We start from the raw sequence: 16,615 nt of genomic DNA, 5'->3' as shown, positions 1-16,615 counted from the left end.
TATTTTTTTTTTATTTTTTGCTTCTCTGCTTTGCATGAGTCTTTCATATCAATCCAATGCCACATAAAAGCTAAATAACACAGTATTTTAAAAATACTCTTCAATCAGTGGGAACATTCAATTAAGCTTAATCAAACTGGTTTCTGGAGCTCACATGTTTTATACACATCCAAAGTTTTATGCTGTTGTGTTCCTGTCTTGTTGCAGCCCCTGAAAGCTGTACGGAGGCAGAGGAAACGGCACAGCCTGGCGGTAGACTGTATACTGATGACAACACAGAAGAGAGATAAACACGTAAACAAAGCAGTCAAGTAGTTATATCCAGTGGAGGATCAGAACTTTTGCTTAAAATGTAGGACATGAAGCTCTCCTCAAATACCTCTGGGAATATCAGCTTCACATCAATGCTGTCTGCTGAGGCAACAACAACTGATGCAGAAACCTCCTCCTTCGCGTTGCTCTCATGTTGCTCGGAGAAGCCGAGAAGGAAAGCCATGCCTGGGATGTAGCTTCCAATGCTGACAAAAGAGTAAAAAGCTCCTTCAGCAACACATGCCAGAAAGAGTCTTTGTAAACAGAGAATTTCCACACCATGCTTTCTAAGGCAAAGGTAACTGGTTCAAATGTGAAAGGTTGTCACTTTTCACCTTCTCATTCAGCACGCTCTTCTTTCTCATATTTTGTCTGGCTCACCTTTTGCCGATCTCTACCATGGTTTCAGGGATCCTGGTCCAGTGTACTTTGGCCTTGAGCGTTGGTTTGGAACCGGGAAGATGAGCGGTAATGCCTCTCATTGACATTTCATAGGACTGACATTCAGCGCCCCATCTGATGTGTGCCTTGATCAAACATTGGTATTAATCACAAACAGAAACAATACTTGGCTCCCAGACTGGTATGAAATGCATGTGTGCACAACTGCAAACACCTGAAACAGATAGGATGTGGGATTTTGCGGATGAAATTATGATTTTATAGAATTGTAAATATAAAACCATCATAAAATATATATAAACATATCTAAGGTTTGGATTGTTGAAAAATGTTCAATGCCCAATCCCTTTAACAGCCTGGTTTTTTATTTAACATTTTAAATTCCTTCACATTAAAGGATTCAGAAAAATATATTTCCAGTCCACAAACACTGAACATGTTTTTCTTCCCCAAATGGAGGGAAAACTTTGATCAGAACAATTAACTATTAATTAAATTATTGTAGAAACTTGTGTTCCACCTGCTATTGAAGCTAGGCAAGAAGAGTATACACATTATACTTTGAACCCACTGAGGATGAAAAGGTTGCTGCCTGACTGGGGGTCTAAAAACATTAAAAAATATACTATGGTACCCCTTTGGAATCATTTCTCATCACTGTTCTCTGGTTAATTGTTTCACATGGGGTCAAACAGAGGAGATATCATTTTAAAACGGCAAAAGTCCCCTTGGGTTGGCAGTCAGGGGTTATGCCGAGATCAAGCAAACACAGGACCCCAAGTAAGAGATGAAGCTTCAGTTCTCAATCAAGACAAGTCAAGAATTTAAATGACGTCTTACAACTTGTAAGAAACTGACCTCTTTTAAAGTAACACAAAAACTGTTATTTTAACCCATATTATAATCTCTCACCAAACCTAACTAAATAGATTTGGTAACGTTTAGGACTGCAACTGTGTGCCAATGTTTACCATGCGTTGAGTTGTGTTAAAGCTTCAGTAGTCTTAAAATATGACTTGTATGGGCAGGCCTATTCTGAAAATCAGGCGGAATGTTGCTAATCTATCAACAGAAATATATGTATTTACTATTTTAGGTAAAGATGGTGTATATGATTTGGCGGCGAGAATGTATTGGCGATCCAACACAAGTACTATTACATGACCCACAGTTTTAAAAAAAACAAGATTAAAACATTTTCCCTAAGTTTTAAACGGCAAGTTATTTATTTTAAATTAATTTATTTAATTGTTATAAAACTTAAAGGTGACATATTACGCTCTTTTTCATCAATATATATTGGTCTAAGAGGTCCCCAAAACATGTCTTTAAAGTTTATTGCTCAAAAAAAACACTTTGAAATCAGATTTTGGTATGCCTGTAAACCCCTCTCTTTCAGCCCTGCTCAGAACAGGCTGTTTTCTGTGTCTGTGCCTTTAAATGAGAATGAGCTCTCTGACCACGCCCCCTCAGGAAGTGGATGTGCCCTCGGCTGTCCAGGACGTTGATCTAATGTTTCCATGTTGGCTGAATATACATGGCTGCCCAAAGACCTGCGTTACTTCAACCCTCTGAATTTGATCCAAAATCTGATCCTGACGGAGAGGCGCCTGCAGCAGGACCTTTCTGAACGACTGGTCACAGATTTTGTGTTTCTTGTTGTTTTATTTGTCAGTATGTCGACATGTGTCTTGGTACACAGCTACGAACATGTAGCTATGTGGCTATGCTAACTAGTGCTAGCAATTTTCCATGAAAAATAAAAATCATCCACTAGATCTTCAAATCTGCAGCAGGGGGAGCAAAACCGACCTTTGCGTTTATTAAGACAGCCTACAACTAGCATGCCTCCCTCCTAAGCTCCTTGTTAACACACGTGTGCAGGGAATGAAAAAAGGAGGAGGAGTTGAGTTGTATTTTATACAGTCTATGGGCTGAGCAAGCTCCGAGCTCTGACTTCCGTTACAGTCCGGATGGCGTTGTGACGTATGAAAAACACTGAAAACTGAAACGGCTCGTTTCAGCCATAGACTGTAAAAAATATGGACGTAGTATCCGTGACGTCACCCATCTGTTTCTGAAGAGCTGTTTTGAGACCAATCGGCTGCGGCAGCCATATTGCTTCTGTCGAGCCAGTGTGACGTAAAGAGGCGGGCTTTGAGCCTCCTAGCCAACAGCTGCAGTGTTCCTGCAGGCAGCTGTGCCTCTCATTGGAAGACTAGTAATCTCAATATCTTCTAAATTACCGAATTAGAAAAAAATTCCCCCCCCTCACAGTGAGAGGACATCGAGAAATTAGCTATTCAGACTACACTCATCTTTTGTACCAGGCTGTAAACATGTTTATTAATGCTGCAAAGATCGTCTTTTCCCCATTCATGTGTATGTGACTTCCGGTACTTCCGGAGCCAGCCTCAAGCGGATCCTCGATGAACTGCAGCTTCTAACACTTCCGCATTGGACTCATATTTTTAGACCGGAGGTTGCCGCTTGGTTTCAGCACACATTTACAGAAAGGTGGAGGAATCAAAACAGGGGCAGAATTGATTTTTTTTTCATTTTCGGGAGGTTTGTAGACATGCCAGGGACACATATTTCAGGTAGAGAACCATTAAAAAGTCGATTTTGCATGATATGTCACCTTTGAAAGATGTGGTTAGCAGCCGTGTCAGCCATGTATGATAGTTGGTTTTAGATCCTCAGGAAAAGTGTTGATAATGGCACTCACTGCCATGGTCTTTATTTAAATATATGAATGGTATATGTGCAAATAATAATCAGAATAAGTATTCCAGCTTTCCTCCCTGTTCATGTGTAATATATCTACCTTGGCCTCAGCATGGGCGTGCACGATGGTGTCCACACACATCTTCCAGTTAGTGTCTTCTCCAACTTCGGACATGATCAGCTGGGCGTTCTGAGCGTTTGCCTCAGGCGTGTAGTAGATGGATGCATCATAGCCATCAGGCTTCTGGTTGCCACCCATGGCAAAGGCTTTGATATTGAACACAGCTCTCGGTATTGAGTCCAAAACCTGGATGAGAGTCCAGAATATTGTACTGAGGTTGTGTGAATCATCTCAATTATATGCAGATTAATGACCAATTGATGTCATCTGCAGAAGTGTATCTAGGCTGAGAGAGCAAGTGTTTTTTGCATCACTGATTATCTGACACAAACTACCTTATTTTGCATTGAAGATATTTATGGTTCTGTCTCCGTGGAGCATGTTTAGCATACTTGCATTACGCTGTCATGATTGCTGTTATGAGATCCTCTGGCGCTTGAGGCTGAATCAGAGGACAGACTCACTTGCTGGGTGGCTTCCTGTAAACACAATTAAGCAACAAGATAATGTGAACGGATAAAACAGCAGAGCAGGTGCAGAGATAATAACATTGCAAAGGTCGCCAAATACCTTGGAAAGCCTCCTCAGAGTCTCAAGCAGTTGGCGAACACTCACTGGAGGTCTGCTCGAGCCGGCGTTAACCTCAAAGTGGATTTTTTCAACAGCTTTGGTTGCCTGGACTAATGAACATGGGATGCATTAGCAAAAGAGCTGAGACTAAAATGCAAAAAGGCAGATAATTAACTTTTAAAACCTAATGGGACTGAATCTCTAGTTGTTTTGTGTAGCCCATCAGGAAAATGTGTTACCTCTTGTTTTTGCTAACCTTTAGCTTCATTTGCAGAGATGTGAAAGTGTTCTTCAGTCACAAAATGACTGTCACTTAAAGTTGCAGTCTCGATAAAACAGACACTACTTAGGAATGCGATTAGTGCTTTTAGTTGATTAATAAGCTACCAGGTCTTTTTCATAATATTAATAACACCTACATAGCTCATTATTTACCCACCAACAGTTAGTAAGCATATTTTATGCGTACTGAAATAGTTACTTTAGAGCACTTTCATTAAATTCTAGTAAAGATAAAAAACACTTTGTTAAATGATCAGACGAGATCTTTAACTGTTTGAACTAATTGCAGCAGAGGAGTGGGAGCCACTCCTCGGTAAGCTAAGTTTACTATCAGGAAGAGAGAGTGACACAGGACACTGTCTGTTCAGAAACAGGAACAGTAGATGCTGAAGAAGTTACAAACATCAAATCTGGAATTTCAGCTCCTCACTTTTCTGTACGTTGATTTCAAGATTATTCTAGTGTCAGTAGGAAATGCCTATCCAGCTTTAAGATTAGACAGTGAGCACAGATCTTAACCAACTATACCAATGTTTCAGTCAATTAGGATGGACTGGTGTTAAAGAGGGAGGGCCACAGCTTTTTATACAGAAAGTGCAAAAAAGCATGATAATGATTACACAGGGTGCAACAGCTCTTAAAACTTCAACCGGAGAGGGAAATAACACATAGTTCATCAGCGTGGTGTTTGGTTACTCCAAAAACAAATGAAGCATTACTGTGGTGATGTTTTATAAAAGCACATGAGATTTTCTCTTTAAAACACTCTAGTCTGGTCAGACTGCTGAAAAAGAAATCGTCAAACAAGCTCCGGGTTCAGGCCATAACTGAAGTCAGCAAACCATATTTGAGGGCTAAGCCTTCATAGCCAAAAGCTCAGTTTGTTGTGAGTCAATAATATAATATACAGGATCAGAGTTATAAAGTCAAAATTGCTGGAAAATAGGTTTTGTCAACAGTGGTATCCATGGAGCACAGCAGTAATTTTTTTCCTGAAGCAGTATGAGTGGAGTTTTCTGCCTGGGTTGGCTCAGTGATAAATGTCTGAGTCAGCAGGAACTGTAGCTACATTGTTTGAAAATTGGGTAATAAAGTAATGCATTTTAGAGAGAGGTGCATCTCATGTGAATTTAGGAACATGATTAGAATTCTGTGGGCAAAATGCTTAATATTTGTCACAGTTTTGAGTCTGTATGTACTGTAAAATGTTGATTCTTGTCTTGGTACTGTATGGTGTAATGTGCAGGACTTGTAGTGCATACCTGGGGTTACTTTCATTGCCATTTGGGTGTATCCAAGAAAATAGTACAGTGGGTATTCCTCATGATAATACTCTCTCTTTAACTCAGATTCCACGCAGATACCGGTTCCATAAATGCTACTCTCTGCACACATTTTGGTTGTTGGATGCCATGCGTTTGGTGTCTCAAACTGTTGGAAAAGAAGAATCAGAAACATATTGATTGATATTCAGTGCTGTGAGACATGAGTCTCCTGAGGGGGATGATGGTACCTGCTCTGATTCAGGCTCGACAATAGTGGAGTTTGTTCTGACGACTTCACTATTGGAGTCCTTGGCATCAGGAATTATTGGTGTCATCTTAGCCAAAGCTAGCTCCTCTATGTTTCTGGAGATTGCGTACACGTTAGAGCTGTTGGTTGGATAGAAAAACGTTCTTAAATTAGTGTATTGGCATGAAAATGCATAACATAAAACAGAATTCCATCAAAACAACACTGTACATTGTATGACTAATAAGCTTTTAGAGGCAATACCAATATGTTTTTATTGACACAAGCTTTGTGGTCTGTGAATAAATTACACATTGGTGTAAAATAACTTTTGGTTTCTTATTTCTTTATTTTTTTAAACTTACGTGACTGAAAAGAGTTCTATCTCTTTCTTGCACACAGGGATGTCAAGTTCAAATTTCTTTTCTCTCATGTTGATCTTGGCAGCAAAATTCCAAGGGATGGCGAGGGGAACTTTACTTATGAACTCGGTACCACACTGGAACATCTCTGTGTTGATGCCATAGAAAACCCAAAAGTCCTTTGTCCAGCTGAAAAGAAAATATGAGTCCTGTGGCTTTAACTCAACAATAACAAGAATAATTTGAACAGAAAGCAGTTTTGCAGAGATTGCATTAATGCAGCTAAAAAGCTAGTCTGGCTAGTTAACCTCTCTTAATTAAGATTAATCTGAAATACTATACCCTGCAAATCCATCAGTCTCCAGAGAAATTTCAGAGGCCAACAGCTGTCCAAGATGTTCAGTGGGTGGTGGGTTTAGTGTGGTTTTGGCTTTATATATATATATATATATATATAAAAAAAGAACACATAAACAACTTTTTCGTCAAATTAATATGTTGTTTTAGTCAATACTTATTTGGTTTGAAAGGCCATTGTATTATGAAGGATTTGACCTCTCACCATTGACAGTGATCCCATTGGTGGTTATATAGTATTTGCTGATCTCCAGAGGGAGGCCCAGGGTAGTAGCTTGGAAGTAGCGAACCTCAAAGATTAAGAAAGGCTTTGTCCGATGCCATGACACTCCTTTTTGAAGATTTTCAATCATGCCCCACAGGGGGCTTTCTTTCCCAGCAGAAGGACTGATAGCCTGTGAAAAGGATCAGAGGAGAGTGCCGTGTAACAGGCTGTGTGCACTGCATGAAAATATGCTCCTCATTTTGCTGGTTGAACTGGCTAAGACATAAATGGATACTACTACTACTTGTGTGTGTGTGTGTGTGTGTGTGTGTGTGTGTGTGTGTGTGTGTGTGTGTGTGTGTGTGTGTGTGTGTGTGTCTATTCACTCTCTCACCCCAATGATGTCCTGGATGAGCTTCTTGTTGATATCTGCAAAGAACCACTCTTGTCCAGAAGCACGTATGAAGGAAGAAAGAATGGTCTTATCGTCAGGCAGGATTTCCCAGTTTTGAAGCTGTAAAGGACATCACAATGTAAAAAAAATTATACATAAACAAATTAGTTGACATGGAATGAGACAAGTATGTTTGAGTTTTGTACTTACCACATTTAAAACAGCCTGTAAGTCACTGTAACTAAGATCTCCTGTGAAACCAGGGATGCCAGCGCTGAAGAGCTCCTTAATTCCTTCAGCACGGATCCCCACCTTCAGCATCAAAAGAGAGGATGCTTTCTATTATTCATGATGGGGGGAAATAGTGGGAGTTGTAATGCTATATTTTACTAATCCATACCTCCAGAAGCTGCAGGATTCTTCCAATGAAAAAGAATTTTCCTTTCATCATGAATTCAGTGGGAAATGTGTTTGTTGTGCTCCTTAGCATGAGGATTTCAGTGGCTGTCCCGATGAGGAAATCATCTGTATTTGGGAACACACTTTGTCATGAGGGCTGTAGGGAAATTAAAGAGTCCAAGAATGTGGATAGTAGCATACCATTGAACCAGTCCACGCGCAATGCTTTGCTGTAGTGATAGCTGAGACGACCAAATTTAGGGGCCAGGATTTTCACGGCAACATTGCAGGCAGTTGATCTGATATGCAGAACAGAGAAGAGAAAGTTCAAGCAAGAGAGCTTTGGAAGTGCGATTACAAACACAAATAAATAAACATATTACATGTTTTGCTCACAGGAAGAGATTCTCAGGGGTGCTTGATCTGGCAAAGCTCTTCAAGTAGGAGTATGCAAAGCTAACAAGATGGAGGTCTTTCTCTTCCTGCAGATGTGCAGTCACTGTGGACACCAGAGCTGTAGATGGCTTAGTGTCAAACAGGATTATGAAGGCCAGCATGCGTATCTCAGTGGGAATGTCCTTTTGCAGGAACAGAGTCATGGTGATGTCTTGGACCTTGAAAACACACATATGAAAGTGACTACAGAAAAAGAGGGATTGTATTTTCAACCACGCACTGTTTTGTTCCAACACAGTCTCTATTATTTGCAGAGCTGATGATGAACTTTAAGAAGGTAGATTACTGTAAATGTCTGGATGTAAACTGTGAGAAGATAATGTTCCTCCACAGTGTGAAGATAACATGACAATAGCAGGAATCAGACTTGCCATTTTCACACGATGGTTGAAAATAATTCTTACCTGCCACAATGCAGAAAATTAAATCCTCTTCCAGGATTAGAATACTTGTCTATTTTATTTAAATACATTTTAACTGAATTTGACCTTATCAGAAAATGACTATTGAGCACAGAGTATGCAATTACCATTCATACGCTTGACAGAATCACCTACCATTCATTTATAATAAAGGGTATAGCAGAACAAAGTCTTGTTACATATAGTGTAGTCATTTTCTTACACTGTGGGGGTCTCTGGCAGCGATCAGTCTCATAGACTGCACGGCGGCGCTCAGCACACTGGGCGGCAGATCCACGGGGGTGGCAGCAATTCCAGGGAGGAAGCGCATGATGGTTTTGATGCTGCTTGGGTGGCCTGCATTGCCCAGAGCTTTCAGAGCAAGGACCATGTTTGCCTCGTTGCCAGTGCTCAGACTTTCAGTTGCCAGGTCCAGCAGAGGCTAATTCGGTGTTAAATACATGTGCAGTCAGGTTTAGTTAATCATATTTATGTATAGTTTAATCTCCATGAACTTATGGTGCTGTTACTTGTTTTATTCTGGAATTACTGTCTCAAACCTTAAACTGCAGAATTTCTTACCTGAACAGCAGACACTGAACAAGGTGTGTAATAGTTACAGTGCTTGTACACCAGAGAGCCATAGGTGAGCACCACAGTGTGCCACACATAGATGGTGGATTTAGAAAAGGGCATTGTGAAGAACATCTGTGAGGAAAAAACAGAGTAGATCCAACATGAAGCAGTCAGAGAAAGTTCCCAAAGAAGAATTACTCTTCAACACACAAACTATTTCTCCATCTTTGTATCAACTTACCTTAGCCATCTCCACCAGCTCAGGAATAGGACGGAGATGGTTGATCGACAACACAAGGGTCTCTACTGCCTCAGTTGCAGTCACATCTGCCGCATCAAACCTACTCTCCAAGAACTTCAGGATTCTGGCATCGGTGACCTCCACAATCATGTCCAAAAACCAACGTCTGATAAGCATAAGAAGCGAGAGAATGGATGAATCAGGCAATATTTAAGATAAGGATTATGCTTCAAATAAATCAAGAAGATAAAAGTGTGAAGGAGAAAGTTCAGATGTCACGTTTAATTGCACTTGTACAGGATGACTGCCTTAATCTTAATGAGCAAGGAAAGCAGTCTTTCAGTCATCACCTCTCTGTCATCATGCCTCACAGGATAATAAATCATTCATCAGCAGTAATATTTCAGACTTAATCCTTCCTCGACTAAGTGGGAGGATATTCAGCAATTAGCTGTTCAGTTGAGTGGATCACTGTCAGATTTAAAAGATAGCCTTGGACTACTTTGTTCAATATCTTGATATATTATAATGAAAAGATGGGCTTAAGGATGTCCATGAAAGGATTTTGGTTGTCAGTATGGTGTTCACTCAGGTTAGATGAGATAGCATTATAGTTAACTTTTGGTTTAATTAAGTTTAAACAACTTCCTTCCTCTATTTATTTAATTATTTAAAGTCACAATTTGTGTTAATGAACATTTCAGCACGCATCCATACATAGCATAAACTCTAACACTGTGCTGTATGGCCTTTTTTATGACTGCATTTTAATAAACATCTGATTATCCTGTATAAACTGTTAGTGGAGTGGTCAGTCAGTTTGAAAAGCAGGGTGTGGCGACTAATATGCCTTTTTTAAATGGAATCCACGTGTTCAAGGCACTCAGCTCAGTAAAAACTTAGACTATAGAACATTGACATCTTCTCAGCGATGTCACTCGTTACTTCCTGGATAAGTGTTCTGTAGTCAAATAATGGCAGTTGCCATATTGGAAATGCTGACTCAACCTAAATTTCAGTCAGTCTGGACAGGCAAAGAGTTGGAGATGAGGTGGGCCTTCAGCCATAGACTGTATAATTAATGGACGTAGTGTCCGTAACCTCACCCATCTGTTTCTGAAGCGCTGTTTTGAAGCCAATTGTCGGCAGGAGATATATTGGAAATGCTGAGCTTAACCTAACTTCTGTTGAGCTAGTGTGAGGTAAAGAGACGGGCTTTGAGCCGCCTTGCCAACAACTACAGTGTTCCCACCTGTCGATCAAGTTAACTGTGCCTCTCATTATGGAAAACTAACCTTTTTTTTTTTGTAACAGAACAAAAACAAAAAAATAGAAAATAAGAAAAGCAAAGCCCCTCTCGCCTCCATCAACCATCAAACCAGTTCCTGCCCAACCCCATCCCACCCATATATCGGTAAATGGAAGACAAAAAAGATATTAAACAAAAGGGAGAGTCAGCCACTAAACATATCATCCAACATTTGTAAATGAACAGATTTCATCTGGCCGTAAACCGTAGTGATTCCTTTGATTTTCCATCTGTTCCAGTTGAGAATCTTTTTTATTGATTGTTATGTTAGAGTTCTGCCATAGTGGTTTGTTTGTTAATGTTGTTGTATTGATTCCAATAAGTTTTGTACATGATTTAAGAATATTAAATGATGCCTCTATAGGGCTGTTCATCAGTTCCTTTGGACATCTTTTCATGAAATATAGAATTTTTGTGCTCATGTTTAGTCTCTGTAATGTACTTTCTTCTATGTGTTTCCAGTCTTTGCTCACCAGAGGATCCAATAATTCACCGACATGCTGGCAGCCAAAAGACAAACAATAAAGATGGAAATTGGGTAGCTGTAGTCCACCTCTTTTATATATGTGTTAGACATCCTTGAGTATGAACATCTGCCCTTTTTACCATGCCATATAAAGGTTGAAATTATTCTGTTGCAATATTCTATTGTCTATATTTGTGATAAGTGATAGTTGCGATAGTTGCTACATATCAAGTGGTCTTTGTCTTTTTTGGGGATTAAGGTAATGTGGGAATAATTTAACATGGGTGGAAAAAATCATCGGTGTCGACCTGCCCCCCATCCAGGACTTGTACCGGTCCCGGGCCAGGAAACGGGCAGGTAGCATCACCGCTGACCCCTCACACCCTGGACACAAATTCTTCAAACTCCTCCCCTCCGGCAGGCGCTACAGATCACTGTGCGCCAAAACAACCCGCCATAAGAACAGTTTCTTCCCCCAGGCTGTCACTCTGATGAACACTAAACCATAACAGTGTCATACCTGTCAGATAAATACTCTCTGTAAATATACATGTAGATACACAATGCAACAATTCTCAAGCAGAATTCCATATTTCTATTTTTTGTATTATTTAACTGCTATTTTATAATGTAAAACTACCTCTGCAACTCACCACTGCACTTTATCATATTATTTTAGCCTGTACATATTAGTCAAGCCTATTTGTTGTTTCTTTGTATTTATAGCTAAGGTTATTGTTATTATATTTTTATTTTATTTTTTATTGTAGTTCTTATTCTTATTCCTATTCTTATGCCTTGTACAAAGAGAGCACAGTTTACTAAAGTCAAATTCCTTGTGTGTTCAAGCATACTTGGCGAATAAAGCTGATTCTGATTCTGATTCTGATTCTGAAAGCTTCCCTTGACAAAGGATGCTTGAAACGTCTGTAAAAGTATAGGAGATAAATCCTCTGTGAACTCTTGATACAATTCTGAGGTATAGCCATCAGGTCCAGGGGATTTATTTTTAGAGAATGAATTGATGGCTGTGGTTATTTCAATTTGGATTTTTGGCAGTTCTACAGTTTCTTCCTCTGTTAAGCAGGAGAGATAATGTTCTTTAGAAATTAATTGTATTGCATCAGGGTTGTTGCCACTGTCTGACTTATTATACAGGTTATCATAGAAGTCAGCAAAGGTTTTATTAATTAGAGCAGGGTCAGAGGTGGGGGAGTTGTTTGGAAGATTTATGCATGATATTGTATTTTTAGTCATCTGTTTTTTCAGTCTTGAAGCCAACCACTTTTCTGCTTTCTCCCCATGTTCATACTGGTTTAATTTGGACCTTTTAAGCTTATATTCAATTCTTCCCCTTATAATATCGTCATATTTCACTTTAAGTTTGCATAGGTTCACCCATACTTAGTGCTTATGTTCTTTCAAGAGGGAATTTTGTAGCGACTTGATTTCTGTTAACAGTTTGTTTTCTTCCTGAAGCTGCTTTCTTTTCTTTAGACTGCTAATTTTAATTAATCCTCCTCTGAGGCAGCATTTCAATGCTTCCCATATTAGTGGGGTATCAGAGATGGAGTTTCTATTTGTATCAACGAATGAGTGTATGTACTCACTTATTTTCTTTTTGATCTCAGGTCTCCAATCCACTCTCTTTTTTTTAAAGCGATAGATTTCCATTTTTTAAATGGGTTTCTTGGAGGAAAAACAACATCTGAAGAGTGTGTTTTTAAGTGTTTTAAAATTTGTCCACGTTTGATTTGGTTATTTACACCATTCACATTCCATGATATAATTTTTAGATTTGCACTATTCATATTCTAGAGATACAAGTACTATGTTGAGTGATTTTGCAGGTTCCTTCTATGCATTATCCAATAAAGGTAATCGCTGTACGATTGAGGTTTAACAACATTTCCCTGGGATCGTTGAGAACTAATGACTCTCTTCTCCAGTTTGTGCACTGTCCATATGTACTTTCTATCATCCCTCTTCCACCCAGCCTCACCTCTTCCATCAGCATACTCACTCCCCACATACAACAAAAACATAAAACATTGACCCAAGAAATGGAAAGGGGGAAGAAAAGAAAGGGGTGAATGAAAAGTGCATTAAAGAAAGAAAAAGGTCCTACCATGCTTGTTTTCATGAATATTAGATATTTTGTTGTAAATTGAATCAATGTAACACTCTAAAGCATCCGGAGATTGCCGCTTGCCTTAAGTCTCCTGGCGACTGGTTACATTTTGCCTGCCTGTCAGTCAACTAACCCTAACTCATGTTCCTTATTTTGCAAATCTATGCAAGACTCTTGGTCTTAATATCACCAAAACAGAAGATTTAAATAGAGATACACCCCCTGTAAATTGGGTGTACAGAAATACTGTTTTTTTAACCAGGCTGTGAACAATTTACATTTATCACTGAACATTTTAATATGGGTGTTAATGGGATCCCTAAGCTTTAGCAATGATTCACAAGTGGACACATGAGGTACTGCAGTATTTTGCACTTCCACATTGGCTTCCTTAATTCTTGGTAAAAAGATATAATGGCCACATGGTAATACCAAAATTGGCCTATCTATATGAATCTACATTTTTCATTGACTGAAATTGTAGGAAGAGTAACATTTGAAAAGTTGTTAAAACCCCTGTTTACAAACTCCTATGGCAAAAAGAGAGAAGGGGTCTCATAGTTTCCACAACACAAACAGCTACTCACCTGTGCTCATCATTTCCTTTAAACTCCTTCCACATAAGCTCCAGTCCTTCATAATCTGTCACTCGCAGAAGTTGGTACGCCTTCAACACATCCTCAGTTGATGCACTGTCAATGTCATATTTATTAGCTTCAGCCAGTTTCTTGACCAAGGCGATGACCTGTGAAGAGGAACAGAGTTAAGCTTCTGAATGTCGAAATAAAAGAGAAACTCTGTGACAGAAAATAAGTCATTAGTAAGATTATCTTGATCACTCATCTGTGCTTGAAAGAAATTGTGAATTATTTCATCACAGTTGCACAATACACTTAACTAAAGTGATTGCATGGAATCTTTCTTTCTATCTCTGTATCTGGTTTAATTCAGCGTATAGTTAATAGTGCATTCTGGTTCTTCCTGGGCAGATTTTCAGAAAATACTAATCAGGAGTTTGAGTATCACCTTTGGTACTGGGTCCTGTAGGTTTTGCATCATAATGGGGACATCAGATTCTGCATCCACAAACTTGTAAATAAGGCTGCCCTTGCTTTCCATGGGTCCAAACGTGAGGGCTTCAGCTGTGTCACTCACACCGAGCAGCTCTATTTCCTTCCTGCGGGAGAAAGTTACTCACAGCAGTCAATATGTGTTGCAGACGGACATTGTGAATGCACGGACATAATGTGCCCAGCATTTCTTCAACTTACACGGCTTGCATCTTGAAATTGCCGCCCTTCACATTGAAGGGACTGAAGTGCTGCTGCTCCAAGCCCTGAGCCTTAGTAATGAGACCTCCCTCTGCTGTTGGTTTGAGTGTGTAAACATATCTCACTATTGAAATGACAGATTCCCCCCTCTAGATTGGACAACACACAAACACAAATAGCAATTACTTTGGTCTGTTTCCTTGATTACTGCGGTATCAGAAGTGTCTGCAGTGAGATGAACACACCTGTTTGGCGACTTTGTCCAAAACAGCAGTAGCCATTCCCCTGTAGATGGCTGCTTTCTCTTTGCAGTTATTAATATCCACAACATGAGTGATGGTCATGTCCTTTGTTTTCAGGTTCTCCTCAGTAACATAGGTGCTCTGACACTTTCCATGGATGCCAATCTACAAGCACAATTATACATTTGGTAATAAATGTGTAACTGATATTGAGGGAGCCTTTCCTTTCTTCACAAGACTTACCTCTTCAAGCTCGTAGTACTTCTGTGTGGTCTTCACAGTGACCTGGAAGAAACCCAATATCCCCCTAACAATATTGACGATACTGTCTGATATCTCAGCCGAGGCTCGGATGTCACCAACATGTCCACTAGTATAGTCGAACATGAAGGGTTTGACAAGCTGGGCAGTGATAAGCTGGGAGAGCTTTGGGGAGGCAGTGAAGGCGTTTTTCCCCAGGAAGCCATTGAACTCCTCGAAGACCAGATCTGAAACCTTTGAACCAGGGACAGAAATAAGTTTAATCATTGCTCATATGCTGTAATAGCAAGTTTTGCTGAGTCAACACGAAAAACTCTCTCATTATCTGCTCAAATTCATGTCGGATGAAGCACGTATGAAACTTGTAAAACAACAGACATAGACAGGAACAATTTTTTTTGTCCGTGCTATGTCAGAAGATGTTTACAAGTACCGAATTCCAACAGTTCTTTTTAACCCAGTACCTTAAATATGATGGACTAAAAATGGCAGATACTGGAAACTGGTTGTGCCTTTAAGAGGATGTCTTGAACAAGTATTAATGTGAAAAACCTGATTTTCACCACTTTTTTTAAAGACTTCAAAAACTTCAAATTTACTGTGGGTTCAAAAACACATCACCAGAGACTCCAAGAGCTCCTTAAGCCTTTCACCAGATGACTATTACATTTAAGTCCAAATAATTAATGATACATGAATAAATGGCAAATGATGCTCTCTAACTGCACACTTGATTTATGACTCTGAAATAAAATTAACAACCTGTCACTTTGTATGCTTCACTACTCACTTTAAGTGCTTCCAATGCATCCTAAGACAAGTTACATCACACCATTTTGTTACTCTTACCTGAAGGATGAATGTTTGTGCAGACACACCAGAGATCTTGACCTTGCATGAAATTTTAGCAGCAGACTCTGCCAAGTTCGGCATGCCAAGTCCAAAATTCACCGTTCCCTCGTATTTGTACTCATAGGTTTTCTTTGGGTCCAGGGCGAGATCTGGAAGTTGTTGTTTTGTTTCCAAATGAAGTGTATTATAAAATTGTCATAATGCAATTTTAAGCAAACAAAATGTTGGTTTTATAATCACATAAATAAAACAACTTACCATATCGGATGCTTTGACATGCTGAAAGAATATATGACAAATGTAGATTTTTTGTGAATATGTCCACAGGTATTATTTGTGATAAAGAGCTAACATTTCAAAGTGAATGAGTACAAGCTTTTTACTTACATGGCTAAAATATGGAAAAACATTAACTTACTTAAATACAACAAAATCTGATACATAGGAAAACTAGGTGAAACATTACCAGTGAAATGTCATGACACTCTTTTAAAAGTCATCATTAATTTTAATCTTGCGAAAATTACTTCTACAGATGAGTCATGACTGATCAACTGCAAATAGATGAACATTTCAAAATATGTGCTTCAAAAGTGTCTTTAACAGTGGATTAAATTAGAAATCATTGCAAGTAATTAATAAAAGTAATGATGTGCAAATATTCATTCAACCTCATAGGTTCAAGAGATAGACCGTGATATCTGAAACAATACACTTCTTACTTACTGGCAAGAGCCACAAGGCAACAGAGGAGGATCCCACGCAT

General features: G+C 39.2%; 1 protein-coding gene and 1 long non-coding RNA gene across 3 annotated transcripts in view; one reads left to right on the top strand and one right to left on the bottom strand.

Annotated features, from left to right (window-relative positions):
* LOC117829200 overlaps positions 1-1,338 on the top strand; it is a 14,342-nt gene extending 13,004 nt beyond the window's left edge. Inside the window, exons 2-3 of the long non-coding RNA XR_004634573.1 lie at positions 208-610; positions 722-1,338. This is a non-coding gene — a long non-coding RNA (uncharacterized LOC117829200). The remainder of the gene's footprint in view (positions 1-207; positions 611-721) is intronic.
* vtg3 (vitellogenin 3, phosvitinless) overlaps positions 1-16,615 on the bottom strand; it is a 17,002-nt gene extending 387 nt beyond the window's left edge. The window contains exons 1-27 of one of the 2 annotated variants that reach the window (XM_034706711.1): positions 16,576-16,615; positions 16,108-16,128; positions 15,847-15,998; positions 14,980-15,231; positions 14,740-14,901; positions 14,495-14,643; positions 14,250-14,400; positions 13,811-13,968; positions 9,318-9,483; positions 9,083-9,208; positions 8,724-8,942; positions 8,040-8,257; positions 7,845-7,942; positions 7,645-7,769; positions 7,455-7,556; positions 7,245-7,364; positions 6,851-7,040; positions 6,631-6,718; positions 6,292-6,477; positions 5,928-6,066; positions 5,677-5,845; positions 4,133-4,242; positions 3,955-4,041; positions 3,542-3,748; positions 694-839; positions 380-518; positions 155-264 (exon numbers count right to left, since the gene is read on the bottom strand). In XM_034706711.1, the coding sequence (XP_034562602.1) occupies positions 178-264; positions 380-518; positions 694-839; positions 3,542-3,748; positions 3,955-4,041; positions 4,133-4,242; positions 5,677-5,845; positions 5,928-6,066; positions 6,292-6,477; positions 6,631-6,718; positions 6,851-7,040; positions 7,245-7,364; positions 7,455-7,556; positions 7,645-7,769; positions 7,845-7,942; positions 8,040-8,257; positions 8,724-8,942; positions 9,083-9,208; positions 9,318-9,483; positions 13,811-13,968; positions 14,250-14,400; positions 14,495-14,643; positions 14,740-14,901; positions 14,980-15,231; positions 15,847-15,998; positions 16,108-16,128; positions 16,576-16,615 (3,807 nt within the window). In that variant the 3' untranslated portion in view covers positions 155-177. Of the gene's footprint in view, positions 1-7; positions 265-379; positions 519-693; positions 840-3,541; positions 3,749-3,954; positions 4,042-4,132; positions 4,243-5,676; positions 5,846-5,927; positions 6,067-6,291; positions 6,478-6,630; positions 6,719-6,850; positions 7,041-7,244; positions 7,365-7,454; positions 7,557-7,644; positions 7,770-7,844; positions 7,943-8,039; positions 8,258-8,723; positions 8,943-9,082; positions 9,209-9,317; positions 9,484-13,810; positions 13,969-14,249; positions 14,401-14,494; positions 14,644-14,739; positions 14,902-14,979; positions 15,232-15,846; positions 15,999-16,107; positions 16,129-16,575 lie in introns of those variants that run through there. The other variant, XM_034706703.1, reaches the window with a different exon arrangement.

The sequence above is a fragment of the Notolabrus celidotus genome, chromosome 2 (assembly GCF_009762535.1).
Source record: "Notolabrus celidotus isolate fNotCel1 chromosome 2, fNotCel1.pri, whole genome shotgun sequence".
NCBI lineage: Eukaryota > Metazoa > Chordata > Actinopteri > Labriformes > Labridae > Notolabrus > Notolabrus celidotus.
This window is presented reverse-complemented; position numbering and strand designations above follow the sequence as displayed.